Source organism: Thamnophis sirtalis, unplaced genomic scaffold, assembly GCF_051295495.1.
Source record: "Thamnophis sirtalis isolate CommonGarterSnake01/CBP01778 unplaced genomic scaffold, rThaSir2_p1.2 scaffold_6, whole genome shotgun sequence".
Classification (NCBI taxonomy): domain Eukaryota; kingdom Metazoa; phylum Chordata; class Lepidosauria; order Squamata; family Natricidae; genus Thamnophis; species Thamnophis sirtalis.
This window is the reverse complement of record NW_028261386.1, coordinates 89,066,553-89,088,641: the sequence shown is the minus strand read 5'-3', so window position 1 is coordinate 89,088,641 and position 22,089 is coordinate 89,066,553. Positions and strand designations below refer to the sequence as shown.

The 22,089-nt window shown below is 37.6% G+C and overlaps 1 protein-coding gene across 5 annotated transcripts in view; it reads right to left on the bottom strand.

Annotated features, from left to right (window-relative positions):
* Positions 1 to 22,089, bottom strand: part of REPS1 (RALBP1 associated Eps domain containing 1) — a 61,370-nt gene that overhangs the window by 33,482 nt on the left and 5,799 nt on the right. For all 5 annotated transcript variants that reach the window (XM_087718369.1, XM_087718365.1, XM_087718366.1 and 2 more), the window contains exons 3-8: positions 20,380 to 20,576; positions 17,851 to 18,004; positions 10,504 to 10,631; positions 2,379 to 2,541; positions 1,757 to 1,820; positions 556 to 710 (exon numbers count right to left, since the gene is read on the bottom strand). In XM_087718369.1, coding sequence (XP_087574495.1) covers positions 556 to 710; positions 1,757 to 1,820; positions 2,379 to 2,541; positions 10,504 to 10,631; positions 17,851 to 18,004; positions 20,380 to 20,576 — 861 coding nt within the window. The remainder of the gene's footprint in view (positions 1 to 555; positions 711 to 1,756; positions 1,821 to 2,378; positions 2,542 to 10,503; positions 10,632 to 17,850; positions 18,005 to 20,379; positions 20,577 to 22,089) is intronic.

Here is a 22,089-nt window from a genome sequence, read left to right as displayed (position 1 = left end):
TTATATTTTAAATTGTGTGATTAAATTGTAACACAGGTGAAATGTATTTTTTCTAATAAGCAGACATGTAGCATTACAAGAATCTAAAAACATTTTGAAGGGAGCTGAATAATAGTTTCCCACAAAACAAAAATTTAAAGGACTTTTTACAGTAAGACAAACATGTCATGTGAATTCAACATATTAGATACTGAACACACATATAATTTACATGTTAGAGAATAAGAGACTAGCTGGAAATATAAACTTTAGCCACCTAGAATCATTGACAAATGGGCAACCTTAGAAAGCAATAGAAGCAATAAGAATTAATTGGAAGTTGAATAAAAGACATTTTAACTTCTGTAATAGAATACTTGAGTAAATGCAAGTAGAATCAACTTACATTTTTTATAAACTATCGTAGTTTACATACATAAGGACAGAAACTTCTGTTTCAAAAAGAAAATCAATTTTATACAGACACATATAAGAGAATGAAATAAAACAATTGCAACGCACATGCAGTGTGTGTTACACATCCTTTAGCTACTAATTTGAAGGGGAAACAAGTACCTGCTGAGTCCTCCAAATCAATCAACTTGGGCATTAAACTTTCAGGTAGCTTTTCCGGCAAGTCATAACCATTCTTCCTAGCAACCACTAGATGGAAAGCAGCACAGAACTCATCCAGTGTTAATGCACCATCTTTATCAAAATCTGACAGCTCCCTGAAATGAAATTATTTAACTTTATTGTACTTTTTTTGAAAAAAACAAACAAACACTTTTCTGTATTTTCCTAAAGTCTTTCAAATTGACAATAATTAATTTGAAGAATTTCTTCCTAATACCAGATATTTGTTCAAGGTAAACATTAGACTTTCGTAATCTGGCATATTGTATTTAAAACACAATTAATTGAATCCTGAGAATCCATGAACTCATGGAATGCTCCTATTGGATGAAGAATAATAACAAATTTTTTAAAAAAACGAATTTTCCCATTTTTTTTAAAAAAAAGAAAACCTTGAAGAATTTCTCCAAAGAGTTCTGAGTACTTATATGTCCTCTACGCATTGAGGGGATGCAGGAGAATTATTAGGAAAGGCAAACTGTCAAAAATATTTTCATTGCTTCTTTGCAAAAGGAGTTTGTATAGGTAGTCCTTTACTTACAATTGAGCCCCAAATTTCTGTTGTTAACTGAGACATTTGTTAAGGGAATTTTGTCCCAATTTACAACCTTTCTTGCCCCAGTTATTAAATGACTCAGTGCAGTTGCTAAATCAATAACCTCCTTGTTAAGTGACTCTGGCTTCCCCATTGACTTTACTTGTCAGAAGGTCGCAAAAAGGGACCACACATGATCCCAGGGTACCGCAACTGTCATAAATATGAACCACTTGCCAAGCATCTGTGAAAAATAGTAATAAGTCACTTTTTTCAGTGCCATTGTAACTTTCACTTAGCAATCGCTTTGCTTAACAATGAAATGGTCAGTCCCAGTTATTGTCACTAAATGAGACTGTAATTTGGATATAAATATGAAGTTTTATGTTTGTTTCCTTGGTAATTACAACAAAATTTAATATGAGAACACATTAAATGGAAACTTACTCAATTTTAATGGAAATATGATTAAGCTTCTAAATTACATTTGTTTTTAAGACAAGGTTTCAATATAAATGGTAGTGTTGGTTGCTAGACATTTCAGTTTTTTATCAAATAATTTGGAATTTTAGAACAATGAGTTTAAATAATTATATTTTAACTTACCAGATGTGTGAAAGTTCAAGAATAGGAAGCTTTGATTTTGTGAAAAATTCTTTAGCTGCAGAACCTAAAAATATTAAATTTATTTATTTGCAAAATGTATTGGCTGTCCATCTTACCCAGAGTAATAATGTTTGACTTTCAAACTAGAATTATAACCTTATTTGCAAATTTAGCTTTAAGCTTTATCTATGACACAAAAGCTAGTGACTTTTTAAAGATACACTAGGCTGGGGGCTGGGAGCATGAGTTCAAAAATGCAAATGTAGGAAATCATTACAAAACATTAAAGCTAAGAAATTCACAAAAGATCTTACACAATATTTTTAATAGGCTCTCTTATGAATAAATAATTCTCTCTATTAAGAAAAGGATCTTTGATCTAGCAGAAATTAATACCAAAAGCTGCATGGAAATTTCTTTCCCCACAATCTCATTCCCTGGCTCAGTTTTCTTAAAGGTGCAGAAGAAAATGAAGAACTCTTTTAGTAACATCTTTAGTTTCTACATGCCAGGAATCTCTTTACTGAAATTTGAACTACTGTTATGCACATTTTGTAAAATAAGTCTAATATTAGATAATTATAAAATTATTCATTGTATCATATGTGTTTAAAAATCTTACCTGGAATATATCCATTCAGATCAGGCTGAATAGTTTTAAACTGATTTACATAATATTGCCTTTGTTCATCTGTTATTTTCCAAGGATCATCATAACTACTCGACTGCCTACGAATTTCATTTGTTGTTGTAGCTGATGCTACAGTTCGTACTGTAGTCTGGTCCTGCAATAAAATATTTGTCTTCAGCATTTTCTAGCTTTATTGAGAATCTTCTGTATTTATTTGCCTCGAAAAAGAAAACAATTGTAGACTTCTGACTAGTGCTAGCTGAGTAGACCCATAATTTTCTTTTTCAATATTTAAAGGATCCTTATGATTGTGAACTCAGCCATCTATTCTCTAGATCCATGGCGCTCCTATCTAACTAAAACTGGCGCAGTGGTTAGAATGCAGTATTGCAAGCTAATTCTCCCAATCGCCAGCAATTAGATTCTTACTGAATTCAAAGTTGACTCAGCTTTCCATCCTTCTGAAGTCAGTAAAATGAGGATCCAGATTATTGGGGGAAACATGCTAACTCTGTAAACCACTTAGAGAGGGCTGTAAAGTACTGTGAAGCGGTATATAAGTCGAAGTAGTATTGCTACCCTGTGGGAGAGCTCTTGATGTCAATTAATTATTCCTTGAATAAGAGGGTCTGACCCTTCCCTAAGAAGCCACTACTGGATCACATCATACTGGAAAACCTCCCCACTTTTTTCGATCAAGATTGATGCCTCGGTAGAAGATGGCAATGGCATTGGTTGTGCTTTTGGATGATCTCTGGTGGTAGCAGGATGGAGGTTGTGAAAACATCCTTGCTCTATTTGCCCTGGCAACAATATGGTATCTTTGTGGATAGTTGGTGGTAATTGGATAGAAGAGATCAGCCCCTATCTTGATACTTTCTCTTCTTATTCAACATCAACATGAAGCCACTGGGTGACAACTTGTGTCCCATGGAATGCCCAATTATACTTTTCAGCTCCTGATGACTTGACCAATGCAGTCGATATCTTATCCTAGTAACTAGGGGCTATGGGAGCCTAAATGGGGAACACCAATCTTCAACTGAATTCTGATAGGATTAAGTGACTCTGGGTTTTGGGGCCCTCTGGCTCAGATACTATGCTATTATTAGTACTTGGGTTGCAGTGTCCCAAACAGATTTAGTGCACAACTCTTTCTAGATTTGTGACCCCTGCTCAAAGAGCAGGTGGCAATCATAACTAGGACGGTTTTTGCACATCTTTGTGTTTATGTACCTGTGGTGCCCATATCTGGATTGGGAGACTGGCTCACTGATGTGCTGGTCACCTCTCAAATGGACTACTTTAATATGCTTTACATGTGATTGCCCTTGACGAGTATCTGGAAGGTCAGGCAGGGTGCAAAATGCAAAGGTGTAGCTAATGGGATAATGTGTTGCCCAAGAACAGTACACATTGCATCTCTGCTCTGTGAGTTGCACTGATTGCCAGTTTACTTCTGGATCCCATTCAAGGTGCAGGTTTTGATCTTTAAAGTCCTCTATGGCATGGGGCTGGGTTTGAAGGACCAACTCCATGCAATTATCTGTCCATTGCATCAGGAAATATGCTGCAAATCTATGAAAGAGTTTCATCTGGCAAGACATGGTCTTATTTGCCATGATACCCGCCCTCTGGAACATCATCCCCACTGAGACGAGATGGGTCCCATTCTTGACATCTTTGAAGAAATCTCTTAAAGTATAACTGGCTGGGTCAGTAGGCTGGAGATCTCAATGAAATGATGATTTCATGAAATGGTTGCATTGGTTTAAACATCAATTCTATTACTGATTGATTGATTGATTGATTACATTTATATGCCGCCCTTTTCCCCGAAGGGGACTCAATCAGGGAAGGAGATACAAACAGGGGGATAAAAAAGACGAGACATAATAATACAAAATTTAAAAACACACAACAACCATACCATTCGAGAAGGGGGGCAAAAACTCTTTAGCCCCAGGCCTGTCGGAACAGCCAGGTTTTAAGGGCTTTGCGGAAGGCCTGGAGGGTGGTGAGGGTTTGAATCTCCACGGGGAGCTCGTTCCAGAGGGTCGGAGCAGCAACAGAGAAGGCTCTCCTCCGGGTAGTCGCCAGTTGGCATTGGCCGGCGGATGGAATTCGGAGGAGGCCTAATCTGTGGGATCTGATCGGTCTGTTGGAGGTATTTGGCAGCAGGCGGTCTCTCAAGTACCCAGGTCCAATACCATGAAGGGCTTTATAAGTGACGACTAGCGCCTTGAAGCGTATCCGAAGACCAATAGGCAGCCAGTGCAGCTCGCGGAGGATTGGTGTTACGTGGGTGAACCGAGGTGCCACAATCGCTCGCGCGGCTGCATTCTGGACAAGCTGAAGTCTCCGAATGCTCTTCAAGGGCTGCCCCATGTAGAGCACGTTGCAGTAGTCCAGTCTAGAGGTCACAAGGGCACGAGTGACTGTTGTGAGGGCCTCCCGGTTCAGGTAGGGACGCAACTGGTGCACCAGGCGAACCTGGGCAAATGCCCCCCTGCTCACAGCCGACAAGTGGTGTTCGAAAGTCAGCTGTGGGTCCAGGAGGACTCCCAAATTGCGAACCCTGTCTGAGGGGCGTACTGTTTGACCCCCCAGCCTGAGAGATGGAAAACTTGGCCAATTAGTGGGAGGGAAACACACCAGCCACTCGGTCTTATCCGGATTGAGTGCAAGCTTGTTATCCCCCATCCAGACCCTAACAGCCTCAAGGCACTGGCACATCACGTCAACCGCTTCACTGAGTTGGCACGGGGCGGACAGATACAACTGTGTATCGTCCGCATACTGATGGTATTTTATCCCGTGCCGTCGAATGATCTCACCCAGCGGCTTCATGTAAATATTAAACAGGAGGGGGGACAAGACCAAACTCTGCGGCACCCCATAATTCATCCCTGGCTCTCCAGAGATCATCGGTCAACGCGACCAAAGCGGTTTCCGTGCTGTAGCCAGGCCTAAATCCCGACTGAAAGGGATCTAGATAATCGGTTTCCTCCAAGGACTGCCGGAGCTGAAAGGCCACCACTTTCTCAACAACCTTCCCCACGAAGGGGAGGTTGGAGACTGGACGATAGTTGTTTATTATTATATTGTTAATGTTTTTTTATTGTAGTTTTAATATTTGGATGTTATAATTGCTTTTAGTGTAAGCCACTTACAGTTCCTCTACTCTTAAGATGGGCAGATATATGTGACAGATAAATAATTTGAAATGACAACAGCCATTGAAGCAACATAATGTTATGAAAAGTGTGCACAGAAGAGTTTTTAAAAAATAAAAAAACAACAAAAAGCTGACAGCTGGTTTTACAAATGAGTTTAAAAATAAGATTCCTTGATCAAGAATCTTCAGTGATACATGTTCAATGCCAGATTACATTCTGAGAAAGGAAGAATGAATTAGAGCAGCGGTTCTCAACCTGTGGGTTGCTTTTCGGGTCGAACGACCTTTTCACAGGGGTCACCGAGGAGCCTCCCGCGGAGAGGCTGGCGAGAAGCTGGCCCGAAGGGAAGGAGCAGCTCGTGTTCCCTGGGCAGCGGAAGGAGAGGTGTGTGTGTGGGGTGGGTGGAAAGTAGGAGCCAGAATGGAGGCGAGGAGCGGGAAAAGAGAGACGCGCACAGCACAGAGGATACTGGGAAAGCAGCTTGCTCCGAATGATGGAAGTTGATGGGCAGAGCTACGGAAGTCAAAAGGTACCATTTCTGAAGCGTAAAACAAGGCAGGGAAAATAAAATAAAAGAACGTGTGATGCCCGTACGCTGAAATCCCCTATTAAGACTGTTACCATCCTGGCATGGATGGTTTGCCAGTTGAAATCTATAAATCTTTTTTGGAAATTTTAGGACAAGAGATGATAGTAATATTTAATGCTGTCTTGACGGATTCTATCGCACCGAAATCATGGGCTGAGGCTTATATAACCCTTTTGCCTAAAGCTGGAGCTGACCGCACCCAAATTAAAAACTATAGGCCCATTTCACTTTTGAATGTGGATTATAAAATTTTTGCAGCTATACTGGCAGATAGACTTAAATTCTTCCTTAACAAATTTATACACCCTGATCAGAACGGCTTCCTGCCGTCAAGGCATTTGAAAGATAATGTTAGAATTATTTTGGATGCCTTAGAATATTATGAAGCTCGGCCGGATAAACAAGTGGCCTTCATGTTTCTTGATGCACAAAAGGCTTTTGATCGGGTAAATTGGAACTTTATGTTGTCACAACTAGAAAATATGAAGTTTGGAGAAAACTTCTTAAATGCAATTCGGGCAATTTATGTACGACAAACTGCGACATTATTGGTAAACGGAGAAGAGGCGGGTGATATTGAGATTGGTAAAGGCACAAGACAAGGATGCCCGTTATCCCCCCTACTGTTTATCCTCACATTAGAACCCCTTCTTAGAATAGTGAGAAGTGACACACAAATTGAAGGGTTACGAGCTAAAGCTCAGGAATTTAAGGTCCAGGCTTTCGCCGATGACCTTGTTTTTATCCTGGAGGATCCTATGGCTTCTGGGATACAACTTTTACGTAAAATAGAGGAGTACGGTAGGATAGCGGGGCTACGTATAAACAAAGAGAAGACAAAACTGTTAATTAAGAATATGACTCTGAACCAGAAAAGGGAAGTACAAAGCCTGTTAGGGATTAACATGGCCCACAAAGTACAATACTTGGGAATTTGGCTCACGGAGAGATGTTCCTCTATCAAGGTAGATAACTATATGAAATTGCTACAGCAGGTATCTAAAGATATGACTAATTGGAGTGGTAAACAACTATCTCTGATGGGCAGGATTGCGACAGTCAAGACATATGTATTACCAAACTTTTTGTTTCTGTTTCAAACGGCACCAACTAAATTGGACAAAATTTTTTTTAAATCTTTGGAGACAATAGTGAATCGATTTATATGGCAAGGCAAGAAAGCACGAATTAAAGCCCAAATATTGCAAAAACGTAGAGAACTGGGAGGCTTTGGAATACCCAACTGGGAAGCATACTATAATGCAGCAATCATGACATGGGTGAAAGATTGGGTGATGTTGAGTAGAAGGCGCCTATTGGCTATAGAGGGACATGACCTCCCTCAGGGATGGCATGCCTCCCTCTGGCAAGAAAGAGACACCCCCCATAGGTACTTTGTGGGACATTATATTCGGAAGATTTTGATGGGGGTCTGGGAAAAGATGAGGAAAAAATACTATCTTAGGGTTCCGTGCTGGTTGGCACCATTAGAGGCCTTAACGCATCCCAGTGTATTTAATTGGACAAGAAACATAACATATAAAGATATCATGACAGAAGATGGCAACATGAAAACAAAGATGGAATTAGAGCAGCAGGGCAAGAATTTGGAATGGTGGGAATATTTACAGGTTAGAAACAGGTTTAAAAGTCATAAGGTACGTTTTGGGATCTACCCAAACCCTCAGGGGCTAGATAAGATCTTGTTTGGTGGAGACAAGAAAATGTTATCGAAGATTTACCAATTTTTGACCTGCCAAGATGCTAATGAAGAGATGGATAAAAGCCTTCTAATAGCATGGGAGAGAAACCTTGGCTATGAAATTGAAATGGGCAAATGGTGGGATCTATGGAGTAAGACCATTAAACTTACAATATCTACAGCATTCAAAGAAAACATATACAAGATGGTTTATAGGTGGCACTTCCCCCCAACGAGGTTAGCCAAGATGTTCCCTGGGTTATCTCCATCGTGTTGGAAATGTGGAAGAAAGGATGGCACATTCTACCATATTTGGTGGTCCTGTACTGAGGCCACGAAATATTGGAAAAGGATTAAAAAATGGCTAAAAGAGGTTACCAGGGCAAACATGGAATGGAGACCCGAGAACCTTCTACTAAGCATTAAACCAGAAAACATAAGCAGTTCAATATGGCATTTGAGCCTACATATAATTGTGGCCGCAAGAATAACTTATGCACAATTTTGGAAATCCACTACCATACCGTCGGAAGATGCTATAATTAAAAAGATCTATGTGTGCAGAAATGGATAGAATGACGGGTTGGCTGAGGGGCAAAGGAGAAACGGAACATTATCTTAGCTGGAACTTATGGTATATGTGGGCGACAAGGAGAACAGCAGGGACTTAAAATGGGGAAAGTTAAAAGTGAACATGGGTATTGTAATAGATCCCTGAACTTTGTAATGAGAAGATGTGGCTTAGAGACCTAACAATGAGGAAGGAAAGAAAAAAGTTGGGCTGTGAATGACTGTCACCGTGGGGGGGGGGAGGGGGGGTTGTATGTTTAAAATTGTATTTGTATTTGTATGTTTTAGGCTTAAAAAAATGTATAACTAATGAATGCCGATACAAAAGGCTGTATATTTACTTTATATTATTATGTATGTTTTGTCTTTTCTTGTATTTTTCTTTCTGTTTTTAAAGGTAATAATGTTTAATAAAAACTATTAAAAAAAAAAAGACTGTTACCATGCTTAGCATGGGTAACAGTCTTAATAGGCTTTGCCCCTCTCCTACGGCTCCCTGCTGATCCAATCACACAATCTGCTCTCCACCCCGAGAAGGCACGAGCCTCACGCCTGCTTTTGCGATTCCGCGTCCTTCGCAGGCAACTCAGTGTTGGGAAGAGCTCCAGCCCTTTGTTGCGCTTATCTCTTGCGTGCACATGCAAGCAAAATACCCTCCTGGGCCAGGATCAAGGCAGAGGGGACAACAACTCTCCTCCCGCTGTTGCCACTGCGCAATGAGGTGAGTAACTGGGTACACAGGAGACTCCTCAGCACCAGACTCAGATCAGCGCAAGCCGCAGTCCCCTTCGTGTTGGCTCAGGAAAGAGGAGAATGGGGAGCAGCAGCAGCAACTGGTTGGGTGCAGGGAGAGAGCTGCACAGGGCTATCCTTGTGCAGGACTCTGGAACTCTTCCCTCTCTGCATCCAGAGATGGCTGCTCCAGCTCTTTCCTGTGTCAACACGAGGGGACCGACCTGAGTCTGCGCAGCACAGCCAGCTACTCACTTCTCAGTGGTGGCAGCAGCAGAAGGAGTCACTGTCTCAGCCGCCGTGATCCTGGCCCAGGAGGGTATTTTGCTTGCACACGCAAGAAAGAGATGAAAGAGAAAAGGGGAGAAAGAGAGAGAAAGAGAGAAATGAAAGAGAGCTGGAAGGAGAGAATGGGAGGGAGGGAAAATAGAGGGAAACAAATTAGAAGCAGAAGGGGGAGAGGGAGAAAGAAATGGAAGAAAACTGAAGGGAGAGAATGAGAGAGAGGGAAAGGAGAGGGAAACAAATCAGGGAGAAAAAAAGGAAGAGAAAAGAAAGAAAGAACTAACTTTCTCAGACCTACGACGAAAGTAATGGCAAGCTAGATCTCTTGCAAAGATAACTGCAGTTTGCCAGAAGGCACAAATTGGAAGCAGGTCTGATGTTTTAAAAAGAAAATAACAAAGATGGCAAAAAAATTGCATCTGAAAATAAGATTATAATTTTGGATAACGTATTATATTGTCAAGCTCAAAAGAAATTAAAATATATATCCTATTGCTTTTAGTACAATCTTGCCAGCTTCTATCAACTTAGAACTCTGAAAAGATTACAGAGAAGCAATTTCCTACAATTAATAACTTTATTTTGGATTTGCTATCATATTCAATGAGAAAGAAAGAAAAAGAAAGAGGGAAAGGGAGGGAAGGAAAGAAAGAAGAGAAAGGGAGAGGAAAAATAGGAAAAACAGAAATGAGAGGGAGGGGGAGAGAAGAGAGAGAGGCCCTATTCTCACAGAAAACACTGAGCCATGAAACCTTGGTAGGCATTTCTGGGGGGGATGTCATGTGACTGAGTGGGAGTGATGTTGAGTGGGCCATACCCACCCAGGTTTTGTGGCTCCCAGTGTTACATAGTAGCAACAAAAATAATTTTATGGTTGGGGGGGTCACAACATGAGGAACTGTATTAAAGGGTCGTGGTGTTAGGAAGGTTGAGAACCACTGAATTAGAGCTTAATCTTAAAAGACGTGAAGACACAGCACAAATCTTTAGCAGCAGTATGAAAATGACTGACGTTAATTGGAATGAAGCAAATAAAATAATACTAATAAAATGTCACACCTGGACAGAAGCAGGATGCATGGTTAAAATAGTACTGGTTGGAGTATTATCTGCAAAACTGACCCAGTTTTCTTGATGCGGTGGAGGTGAATGGCCAGACCACACTGGATCACCGGAATTACAGGAGCCTAAAAATCAGAATGCATGTCAGTTTCAAAATCAGTATAACAGTCTATTCAAGAAATGTTTTGTCTTCTCGGTAACCTGATAATTGTGTTAACCATTATTACTACAAAAATTGCTTAGCAAGGCTTGGTTTCCTAATCTGACAGTCAGACATGTTACAATTTGCAGTTTTCTAGAAGAACAAATTTGAATGTAATAAATTAGGCATCCCAAATCTGAATGTGTAACAAGAGCAGTGAATGAGCTTACGACTTACTCCTAATAAACAAAACTTCAATACAGCAACGATATAGTCAGAGATACTTTCTGTAATAAATATCAACCAAACCATGGTTGCAATGGGTGATTGTTTAACTAGATAAGAAACTTTGGAGTCTTTTTTGATGACACAGTGTTGGGTGTTTCCTAGTTCAGTAGAATAAAACTAAAATTCCCTGGTTGTGTTAACTATGAAACCTCAAATCTGAGGAGTCGATTCAAAACGTATGCCAATATTTTCTATCAATTTACCACCATTTTTTTCACAAAACTTTTAATTTTCCATAGACAAGGAGCTACAAAGGACAGAAGCATTACAAATCTGGGTTTCAAGCAAAGACTAAGAAACATGTTCCCATATTCACCCAAAAGCTGTTTCAGTTTGCCCTGATTGTTCCACTGTGCCTGGGGTTTGTACTCTAAAAGGAATTAACTAACCTGGTCTCGCCTTCCTGCAAAATAGGGAGCACTATAAAAATAAGGCATCATCAAGCCCATACTAGTGCCTAGTTAAGTATATAAAGACATTTAAAATCTGGGTTTAGAAAAGATAGCCACAAAAAATACAGTATTTATATAGTCAGTTTAAATTGATTTTTTTAAAATTTAAATAGTGGATTTCTTTTTGCTAATGTGCTTTTTAAATTTTGATGTTAAAATTGAAGTTTTTGCATGAAAAATAAATATAATAAAGAAAAAAGTTTTGTTTTTTTAAAAAAACTTTTCAAGGAATTTTAGCTAAAAAAAGAAAAAAGTGAAATGATTGACAAGATCATCAATGATTTCAGTGAATGAATAAGATGAGAATTAAATGAGAGACTGAGGGATTTCTGCAATAGTTAAAGAGAAAGGGGAGATGATGAGTTTGTTTGTTTCTTTTTGCTAATATCAACGACAAGGACATACTTTCACAAATGAAATATGGGAAGGCTGGAATTCTATAACTAAAGAAACTTTAAAAAATAAACTAATCTATCCTGTGGTGGTAAGACAGTTGAAATTTCAACAAATGCTGCAAGTACTGAGTACTGGATTGTAAGTGAAAGAGAAGTCTTTATCATAACTTTTCACAATAAGGTGAGAAGATGCACAGATCTAGGCCTAGGTTTTTTAGTTCTATTTAATTCTATTAAAGCCTATAATTTTATTAGGTAACAGAATTTAATTCTATTTCAACCCAACCTTTCTTAAATTTAGGTGTAACATTATAACCAGATGAAGGCATTTTTTTCTAGAGAAACCTTGTTAAAAACTTATGAAAAGTGTTACTTCAATACATAAAATAAAGCTTATTCCCGAGTGTGGAGAAAACTGCATTATGTCTCAATTATCTTTTAATTATTATCACTTCCTCATCTGCCAGCAGCTTTATAGAATATTATACATATTTATCTGAGTAAGTCTGAAAGTCTTAGGCAGACCAACTTGAAATTCGGGGGTGAAAATGGGCAATAAATATATGACAAAATAACAAATGACATCCATTTTCAAGATCTCAGTTTACCCATCTGAATCCCATCTTATCTGAAATAAGATATAATGAGTATGAGGACATACTCATAAAGACATTGCACTTAAAAACATGTTACAACTACAAAACTGAACTGGGCTAACATATGTGTTTTGGTCCATGCAATGTAGTAACCCTAAATATGAGTTCATACTATTCCTATGTTCACATTACATATTATGCCCAAACACATAAAGAATATTGTGCTTAACATGATGCTTGATTTCACTAACATACTAAGATAGTAGTTGTACTCCCACCACACACTGAATGACAAACTATTCAACTCCATTTTGGTTTTCTTGTAAAATTCAACTCAGATGTTGCAAAATTGAAATTACAGATAATTCTTAACTTACGATTGTAATTGAGCCCAAAATTACAATCATAAATCATTGTGGTTGTTAATTAGGTTACCACATTACTGTGTTCAATTTTATTACCTTTTGGGGTAGTCATTAAGTGAACATCAGAGTCATCATGCAAATCCATTTTATCCAATGGGCTTTTTAAAAAAATGAAAACCAGAAATAAATACTGGAAACTGGCAAAAAAATATCTGAAAACTTGTTGCCATGAGACTGCAGGATGCTGCAAACAGCCATATAAGTTAGCTAGTTGTCAAGCACCCAAAATGTAATCATTGGCCCGTGGGAGTTTGTGAGCAGCCATAGTACTTTAAAATCAGGTTGTAAGTAGGTTTGGGAGGTCCATTGTAACTCTGAAAGGTCGCTAAGCAATCAGCCGTAAATTGAAAAATATCTGTAACAATGGAATAAAGATATCCACTGCTCTAACCTATGTGAAAAAAGAAAGATATAAATATCAATGAATTAACTTTACTTCGTAATTACTGAAGTAGAATATATTAGTTTAATTATATTCATTTGGGGCGCTATCAAATTAGGGATTTCACACTGTTTACATCCCTGAAACCATTCAACTCCCTACTCATTTGTCAATATATTTGTCGGATGTCAAGAAGTGGGTGGTGTATGCTAAATCCAAACCAAAGGGATTACATTAAGGATTATGTGATATGCAGATTGTGACAGCAGGCTACAGCAAACATTGTTAGCCTGTTCAAATTGATGCCGACCATTTCTCTACAGTTTTAAGGAAAGATAAGGTAGAGTTGGAGGAATTACAAGGAAACTGAATTTAAAAGTGATGCAAATATGTAACCTCTCTTGCTTGTTTGGGCTATTATCTACATTCTCTTCTGTGGGCTTCAGTTGTTTAGTGAAGCAGCATGTGCCTATCATAAGGGCAAATAATCTAACTTCAGAGCCTTCTGTTTGTTATAAATCCCTTATTCCAGAACAGCTTGCCAAGATCAGATTGTGTCTTTTAGTGCTGTCTCTTAGGAAAGACTGCTTTTTCACAGTGCCTATGGGCAAGATGCCTCCTACATAAAAGCAATGACATTTTATTAGAGGCTGGTCAGTATAAAGCTGTTTATATTATTTTTATCACTGTCTTTTTATATCTGCTTTTATTATATTGGGAATGTAAACCATCTGCAATCTTTGAGTAGGTGGCATAAGACTATTACAAAGGTGAGATGCAATATCCTCAGTCTTAACAAGAAAGTATAAGCTAACTTAACAATTGCTTAATAGAGTCATGGATAAAAATATATGGTATGTTCAGATTGGAGCCTAAACTTATTACTAGTCAGTGCTTCAAGGTAGACATCATAAAATTCTATAATTCTACTCCATGGATAACAGAATATAGTAACAGAGTCTTAAATTTTGGTTTCTCCTCCCTCCCTCCCTCGAGAGTGTCAAATGGGGTGATCTTGAGTTTCCTTCTCATACCTTCCTGTTTCATAGGCTAGGTTTATGTTTCTCCAATGGTTGCTGCATATTTTCTCTTTGGCAATCTCTATACCCCGCTCCCTCTCTCTCTCTCACACACAATTGCATTGCATCTAATTGCAATGCAGTTAGCAAGCTTTTCCCTAATGGAAAAAAGAGGAAAATCAGAATCAAGACTTTAAACATATCAAGCAGTTTTGTGTAGCGCTGTATATGCAGGCATATAACAATTGAGACATTAACATAGGAAATATTTTATAGTAGTACAGTATCTGACCCCGAAAAGGGAGGTGAATGGTAAGGGGATTGTAGAAACAAGTGGGATTCAGAGATAAATGCGGGTATGTGTATTTTTTCTTTATTAATTTATATCTATATTCAGCATGAAAATCAGGCATAATTAGCCGTTATGAAAGGGAGAGAAAGAGAGGGGAGGGGGGGGAGGAAGCAAAAGAGAAGGAGGGGGAGGAGAACAGGGAGAGAGAGAGAGAAAGTTTGCTTTCAAGCTTTTCCTTGAAAGCACAATATGACATGTCTATGTGGATAACAAAATAGGCTGGTAGAAGTAACATTTTAAAATTCATAGCTAACCTAGATAAGTTTCATTTGAGTCAAAATCCAACTTCTGAAGATTTAATAAAAACACAGGTTTCTTGGAAACTTTATGAAATACTTAAGTAGATTAATTCAATATTTTTTTTGCCATCTGGCATGCTCTGATGTCAGCTTCTAGTTTACCTACACACACACACACACACACACACACACTTCAGAATAAGTGAAAGATTAACACTCTTTTTGCTAACCTAGCAAGAGTGTAATAGCAAAATTATTTACACTCAAAGAGATGTTGATATGGAAATTTGACACGAACAATGTCCCAGATTAAGATCTTGCTAAAATATTATTCTTTAATCTGCTCAACAATTTGTTTAAAAATACATTATATATTTTGCTACAGAAAGGGTGTGAATCCTCTTTTCCTCTTTAGAATACATACAGGAAAAACCCCCAAAGCCCTGAAAAATCCTGTACACCTCTTGGATGTACTGGCTAACCTATTTAAAGTTCCTCTAATTTTCTGTGGGTAAGTAAAAGGGATAGGGAGAGGGGGGGAGAAGTGGGGAGACAAATAAGTCTGCATTTTCTAATCTTTATACTGTTAGTCCTTGACTTACAACCACAAATTTTCTGTTGCTAAGGCAAGACATTTGTTAAGTGAATTTTGCCCCATTTTATGACTTTTCTTACCACAGTTGTTAAATGAAATTGCAGTTATTAAGTTAGTAACATGGTTGTTAAGTGACTCCAGCTCCCCATTGACTTTGATTAGAAGGTTGCAAAAGGGGATCACATGACCCAGAACACTGCAACCATAATAAATATAAATCAATTCCCAAACATCTGAATTTTGAACACCTGACCACGGGAATGCTGCAATAGCCATAAGTGCAAAAAATGGCCATAAGTCACTTTTCTCATGCTGTTCTGTTTCAGTTTCAGTTTTATTAAACTTGTATGCCGCCCTATTCCCAAAGGGACTCAGGGCGGCTAACAAACCGATAGGGAAACTTTCATTCATCACTTTAAATGATCACTAAATGAACTGTTGTAAGTCGAGGACTCCCTGTACATTTGAATTTGGATCTGTGAAATTGAAAAAAAGAATAATTTGAACATTTCTGAGACTGCAGTATTTACCGGTATCAAGCAAGCAAAGAATTTTATTATCATCTGCTAAAAATAAATTATTCTAACCAGCCAAATAACTGCAGTAGATTTTATCTTCCAGAGGCCACTTCATTTTTTGCTTACTGTTTTTTTTTTTAAATTAACAGTGGATTTAGGAAGAAAAGTCAATGTTGGGGAGAAAAATAAGCATTTCTCATATACAACTTTCTATATTCCCCATAGTTAATTTTACAAAAAAAAAGCATGGATTCTGACACTAGAAAGATGCTTTTTAGCAAGTAATGTGAACATGGGAAGTAGATCTATTAAAAAAGAAAGAAAACAAAACAAAACAAGGATGTAAAAACTCTTGATTGTGGGTTACTTGTTCCCCCTTGCTGCAATAATTTTCAAGTCACTGCAGTGGTGTAATGATGTGATAGAAGGAGAAATTATGAAATATATGGCCATTAACATTTAACTGTAATTCACTTAAATTACATGCAATTTATTTTTTGTCCTGGATCCATACACTTTTTAAAGTACAGTCCTTGATACACTATAATAAAAGACTAAGTCTGGTTTCCTTCATTATAAAATGTATTCTGTATGATAAAGATATATTAGTTGCCGTAACTGTGCAGCAGGGTAACTAATATTCTGTTCAGTTAAAAATTAAAATGCCCTGGTATCAAATTGTACATACATGAATCAGCAAAGGGAAATTTAATTTGGAAAAACTAGTGTACTTTATTCCTAGTAAAAGCCCGTAGTACTGCTGCTGTCTGGTTTCCTTTACACTCATGCCCCTCCAATCTCCCTACAACACTCTTCTTACTATTGTGGTGGCTGATTTAAAATGGATCAAGTACTGTACAAAGGCCAAGACGTCATAGCACTAGAAAAATAGTATAACCAGAAGTATTATTTATACCCTTAGTCCCCAAAAATAAGCCCTCTCCGGATAATAAGCCCTATCGGGCTTTTGAGGACATACGCTAAAATAAGCCCCCGAAAATATTGCAACATAGCAGCAGCCATGAGGTGACCATGGTCACTGCTCCTGCCCCTCAAAAATAATAAGATCTCCCCAAAAATAAGGCCAAGCACTTAATTCGGGGTTCAAAGAAAATAAGACCATGTCTTATTTTCAGGGAAACACGGTAGTAGTTAGTTATTACTATAACCATAAGTGCTATACTGATGTTTTTTCCTCTCATCCTTCTCTACTCCACAGACAGGAGGGAGACACAAATCTCACACACTTAGAGTGCGATGATTGATTGATTAAAGGCACACCTTTGGAATTAGCAGGAGGAACATGGTTGCCTAATCCTGGTATATTCTCTAGGGTCAACAATAGTTCATAGAGATAATCCTGAGAGCAGCTGTCTTTCCTACCCCCACCCCCACCCAGAAAGCGGCATGGTTTCCAAACAGTAGAAACATTATTATGCAGGTCCAGATAAAACAAGGGACGGGCACATGATAAAGTGGCATGACTGGTTATTGTCATTTATGAATTTTTCAGCAAAAGATTTGGCTTCCCTCAATGCACAAATAGCCAGGAAGTATATAATATCTGTGTGATATTGAACTATTCAAGCGCAAAAAAAGTTGAAGTAATAAAGAATCAAGCATTATGTGGACACTCTGTAGAGCTCCTTTGAAAATAAATAAAGAGGATTGTCTCACTGATTTCTGAGAATGAGAAAGGATGGGAGTTTGCACTGGTGCAGGGAAGAAGGTAAAGATTATTATCACTAGTGTTGGCATTGCCTGAAGTGTGTGTATTCAAGACATGAAGTACAATGAAAGTAACTTTTGTGCATATCACATGCAAGTCCACCCCATTTTAGAGGCAGGCTACCTCAAATCACTGAAATCCCTAATCAGTTATTAAATTGTCTGAAAGGAGTTTCACAAGCCCAAACAATGCAAGAAGATATTTCTTAATACCTGATTGTGCTTCATTAAACGGCGCCCAGAAAGGCCCTGGTCCAGCAACAGATCGTTCATTATTTCCTCCACTAGGATGGCGGCTGTGTTTCCTCCATGAATGGGGAGAGGTTGGTGGAGACTGCTGTGGTGAAACGACTGGAGATGTAGACTCCTAAAAATAAAGCAAACTAATAAGTGCTGAAACATATTTGTAAAAATCTCTGTTCTTAGGTAAAAACCAGTATCCCAGAAATGGATTTCTATTTATATGATTTGTTCCCTTCCTTCCGTCTGCTCTGAACCAGATTACGAGTAGTCCAAAAGTGATTTACAAGTGGTGCTTACACTTACAACAATTTCAGTGTCCTGCAGATATGTCATTGCCATTTGTAATCTTTCCAGCTGATTCCAACAAGCAATCAATGGCATCACCAGCAGGAGGTTGCTAGTTGTAGTCATGTGATGCTTCACTTAACAACCATGGATGAATAACTTAACTACAAAGGGACTGCCATTGCTAACTGGAATGGTCACGTGTGGTTTCCTTAACAACCACCTTATTTAGTGGTAGAGTTGCCAATCCCAATTACAGTCATTAAGTGAGGACTACTTGTATGACGGTACATGGGAAGCTTCAGGGAATGAATTCTTTTAGTCCTTTCACTTTATCTAGAAGAAACTGTTTCTGCTACTGAATATGTGAAGCTGGATTTCACACAAGATATAATTTTATTAGAATAGGTTGACATGTTTTGAAAGGGACAGGTCCTATTTTTTTGATTGCAGTACAGCATTACATGAATAAATTAATATCTCCTCATCACTGAACAATTAAAATACTCCTCCAAACAATGACAGATGCAACTATTAAGACAACAGCAATTGTCAAAGATTCTTGTGGAATCAAATTTAGTTCTCTTAATTGAGAAACAAATGAATGAAGCAAGCAAACAAACAAAAAACTACAGGGAATTACATACTGGGTGAAAAGTCATGCTGCATGAACCAATTACCACTTGAGGCTTTTCTTTGCCCCTTTTCAAGCAAAATCTGCTCAAAAGATTGGACAGTCCTTTGAAACAGACGTTAAGGGTGTGACAAAGAAGGGAGAACTGCTCTAGTCTAGCTTTCTTGATGAAAACCATTCCAACAATGTCTATGGAGATTCTCCGTCATCCAGGTCATGAAAAAGGTGCTTTTTCAAGAGGCAACTGGACTTTCCCGTTTTTCTTTGAAGATGTTTCGCTTCTCATCCATCCCCTTCTTCAAAAAGAACTGAAGAAGCTTCGTGGATGATAAGTGAAAGAATGGATTTTACTCTGTACATGAAACATTCACTAAGGATAGTAGTTTGTACTCAAAAGTTCTGCAGAAATAAAATCTTCAGAAAAGTTTCTCATTCTAATTTACAGCAGTTCAAAGCTGTCTGATACTCAATAGACAGAGTATCACTACAATTTTTCCAGCATTTACTCTCTTATTGCAATTGTTCTCCATCACACTTGTGGGGGAGAGGTGACAGGAAATACTCTTTCAAGAATATCTTTCTGTTAACACAATCTCTGGATCAAGCCCAGCTTGTTCAGACATGCTTGATTCCAAAGCATTCAGTATATACATTTAATGGAATTATATTACATGTTCTGCTGTCAGCACCATATACAGAAAACAGTTGAATGCATAATTTTAATACAAGTTAATCTGTCATCTCTATGATAAAGGTTTTCAGTTGAAGGCAGTCAGATGAAAAGTAATCAATAAAGGCTGCCTATATTTAGCAATCTGTTCTAAGCAAGGTAAACAACTTGTTCGAAACAGTATTACTATGGATACATGAATTAGGGCTCTGCAAAGCCTTCCAAAGAGGTATTTTTCTGTGTGGGAACATGTATGTAGGAAGCATCTTTCCTGAAATAATTAAGAGTTATTTACAAGAACTGCATTCTTCCTTACAAAATGTCTCAGACCAGTTGTGTCTAATCCGTGGTTCATGGGCCATATGCAGTTCTTGACAGCTAGTAATGAGGTACCACAAGATCATAAAAGTATAAAAATAATGAAGTTTTATATACATTAACTATATTATATATTTTATACGCGGCTAAAAAAAAAATCCTTTTTGCTCAAGCCAGGCAAGCCAAAAGGTTAGATACCATGTCTTAGACCTTGACGAACCAACTAAAATGGCACTCAAGATCATCAGAGAACAAACTACAACTTCTCAATAGAAATGAGATAGCACAAGATTATTATTATTATTCAAATATATGGATAGCTGGAAAAATGGCATTTAAAATAATGGTTAAATGTATTGCTTAAACAACAGAAAGATTAGTAACTGAAATCCCTGGTACTATTGCCTGGTACACAATTTCTTACACAAGTTAAAATAAATTTGACTATTGTTCTTTTGCAACTATTGTTCTTTTTAACACATCACAGAAATAGACCAATTTCGTTGTATTTAAATACAATGACAATAAAGATTATACTTACTTAGACATGAAATACACATGTACCCATAAGCCAGCCTCTAGATTGCATTACCTGTTGATCTGTAGCTGGACGTTGCTGAACTATATCATGGCTCACAGAGCCCTTTTTAGCTTGTATTCTGCCTGGTGGAGGAGGAATTGCACCTGAATAGGAAGATGAGTTATCAGCATCTGAAGAATATAAGGATGAATGCCTTAACTCTTGCTCATTCTTTGACATCACAAATCGGGGTAGGGGGAGGTCTTTGACTGTCAAAATAAGATGACATGGATTAAGAAACTTATATTACAAAATTCCTTTGAGCAATAAATTAAAATATAATTTTACTTTGAGCTGTTGCTAAAATTCTTTGTTAAATCATATTGTATTACTATAAAAATAACTAAGATTGTGACAGTTCAGTCAAGAGCCAAGGAACAATTAACTTTAGTATCAGTATTTTCAAATATAGAAACATCAATACAGGTAATCCTCGACTTAAAACAGTTGATTTAATGACTGTTCAAAGTTACAACACTGGAAAAAAATGACAAGACCGTTTTTCAGTTATGATCTTCATGGTCACGTGATCAAAATTCAGACACTTGGCAACTGGTTCATATTTATGACCGTGGCTGTGTCCCAGGGCCATGTGATCCCCTTTTGTGACCTTTTGACAAGCAAAGTCAATGGGAAGCCAGATTCACTTAAGAACCAGATTACAAACTTATCTACTGCAGTGATTCACTTAACAACAGAGTCAAGGTGGTAAAATGGGCAAAATTAACTTAACAAATGTCTCACTTAATGTCAGAAATTTGGGGCTCAAATGTGGTTGTAAGTTGAGGAATACCTGTAGTTTAATCTAAATATAAAATTTAAATATTATAATAGGGATAATTCATTTTCAAAATTTCCTGAAACTTTAAACACATATTTTTATTATTTAATATTTTGTATTTGTTTGTTAACAAACATCAAAAGGCATTTAATTCATAAATATAGATACAAAAGTAGCTTCCATGAAATAAGAAAATGTAACTTTTAATACAATGTACAAATATATGTAGTTTTGAATCACTTTTGTCAATACATAAATGAACAAGTTTAATGTTTTTGAGTCATTTGTTTAATTGGGATCTCTTGATCTAGTTTTAGGACTTGTGGGTAGAACAGATGATATTTTAGGTCACATTTATGCAGAAATATTGAAAATTCAAAAGGATCCACAAACCTTTAAAAAACCCTGTATGTATTTGCATCTAAACAATAAGACATGGCATCTTAAGATGATGTATCACAGTAACTTAAGCTTACTTGTAATATTACAACTTCCCAAATCCAAATTTAAAGCATTTTAAAGCCTTGACTAACTAAGCTGGTGAACCTCAGGAAGAGAATGAAAATAGTTTCAACTCAGATTCATCTATTAATGGAACAATTGATGCTTATTTTAACAGCAAGCTATCAAGTTTGAAAAGTGTAGTGTTGCAGCTATGCCCTTACTCCTCAATAGCATTTTTAAAAATATTTAATCCACTGCAGAAAAAATTATATCTAATGAGGTATCACAATCTGGGCTTTTAGCTTGATAATTCCAAAAGCACATCAAGCACATAACAGCATAATACCTGAGTAGCCAGGTATTAGAATGCACAGATGTTTCTCTGCTTGTGCTTTTTTTCACCTGCTTCTATACTTACTAACAATGAATTGCAGAAATCTTATTAGGCATTACTATTTCATTCTTCTATAGGTTCACTTATTTATTCCTATTTCCCA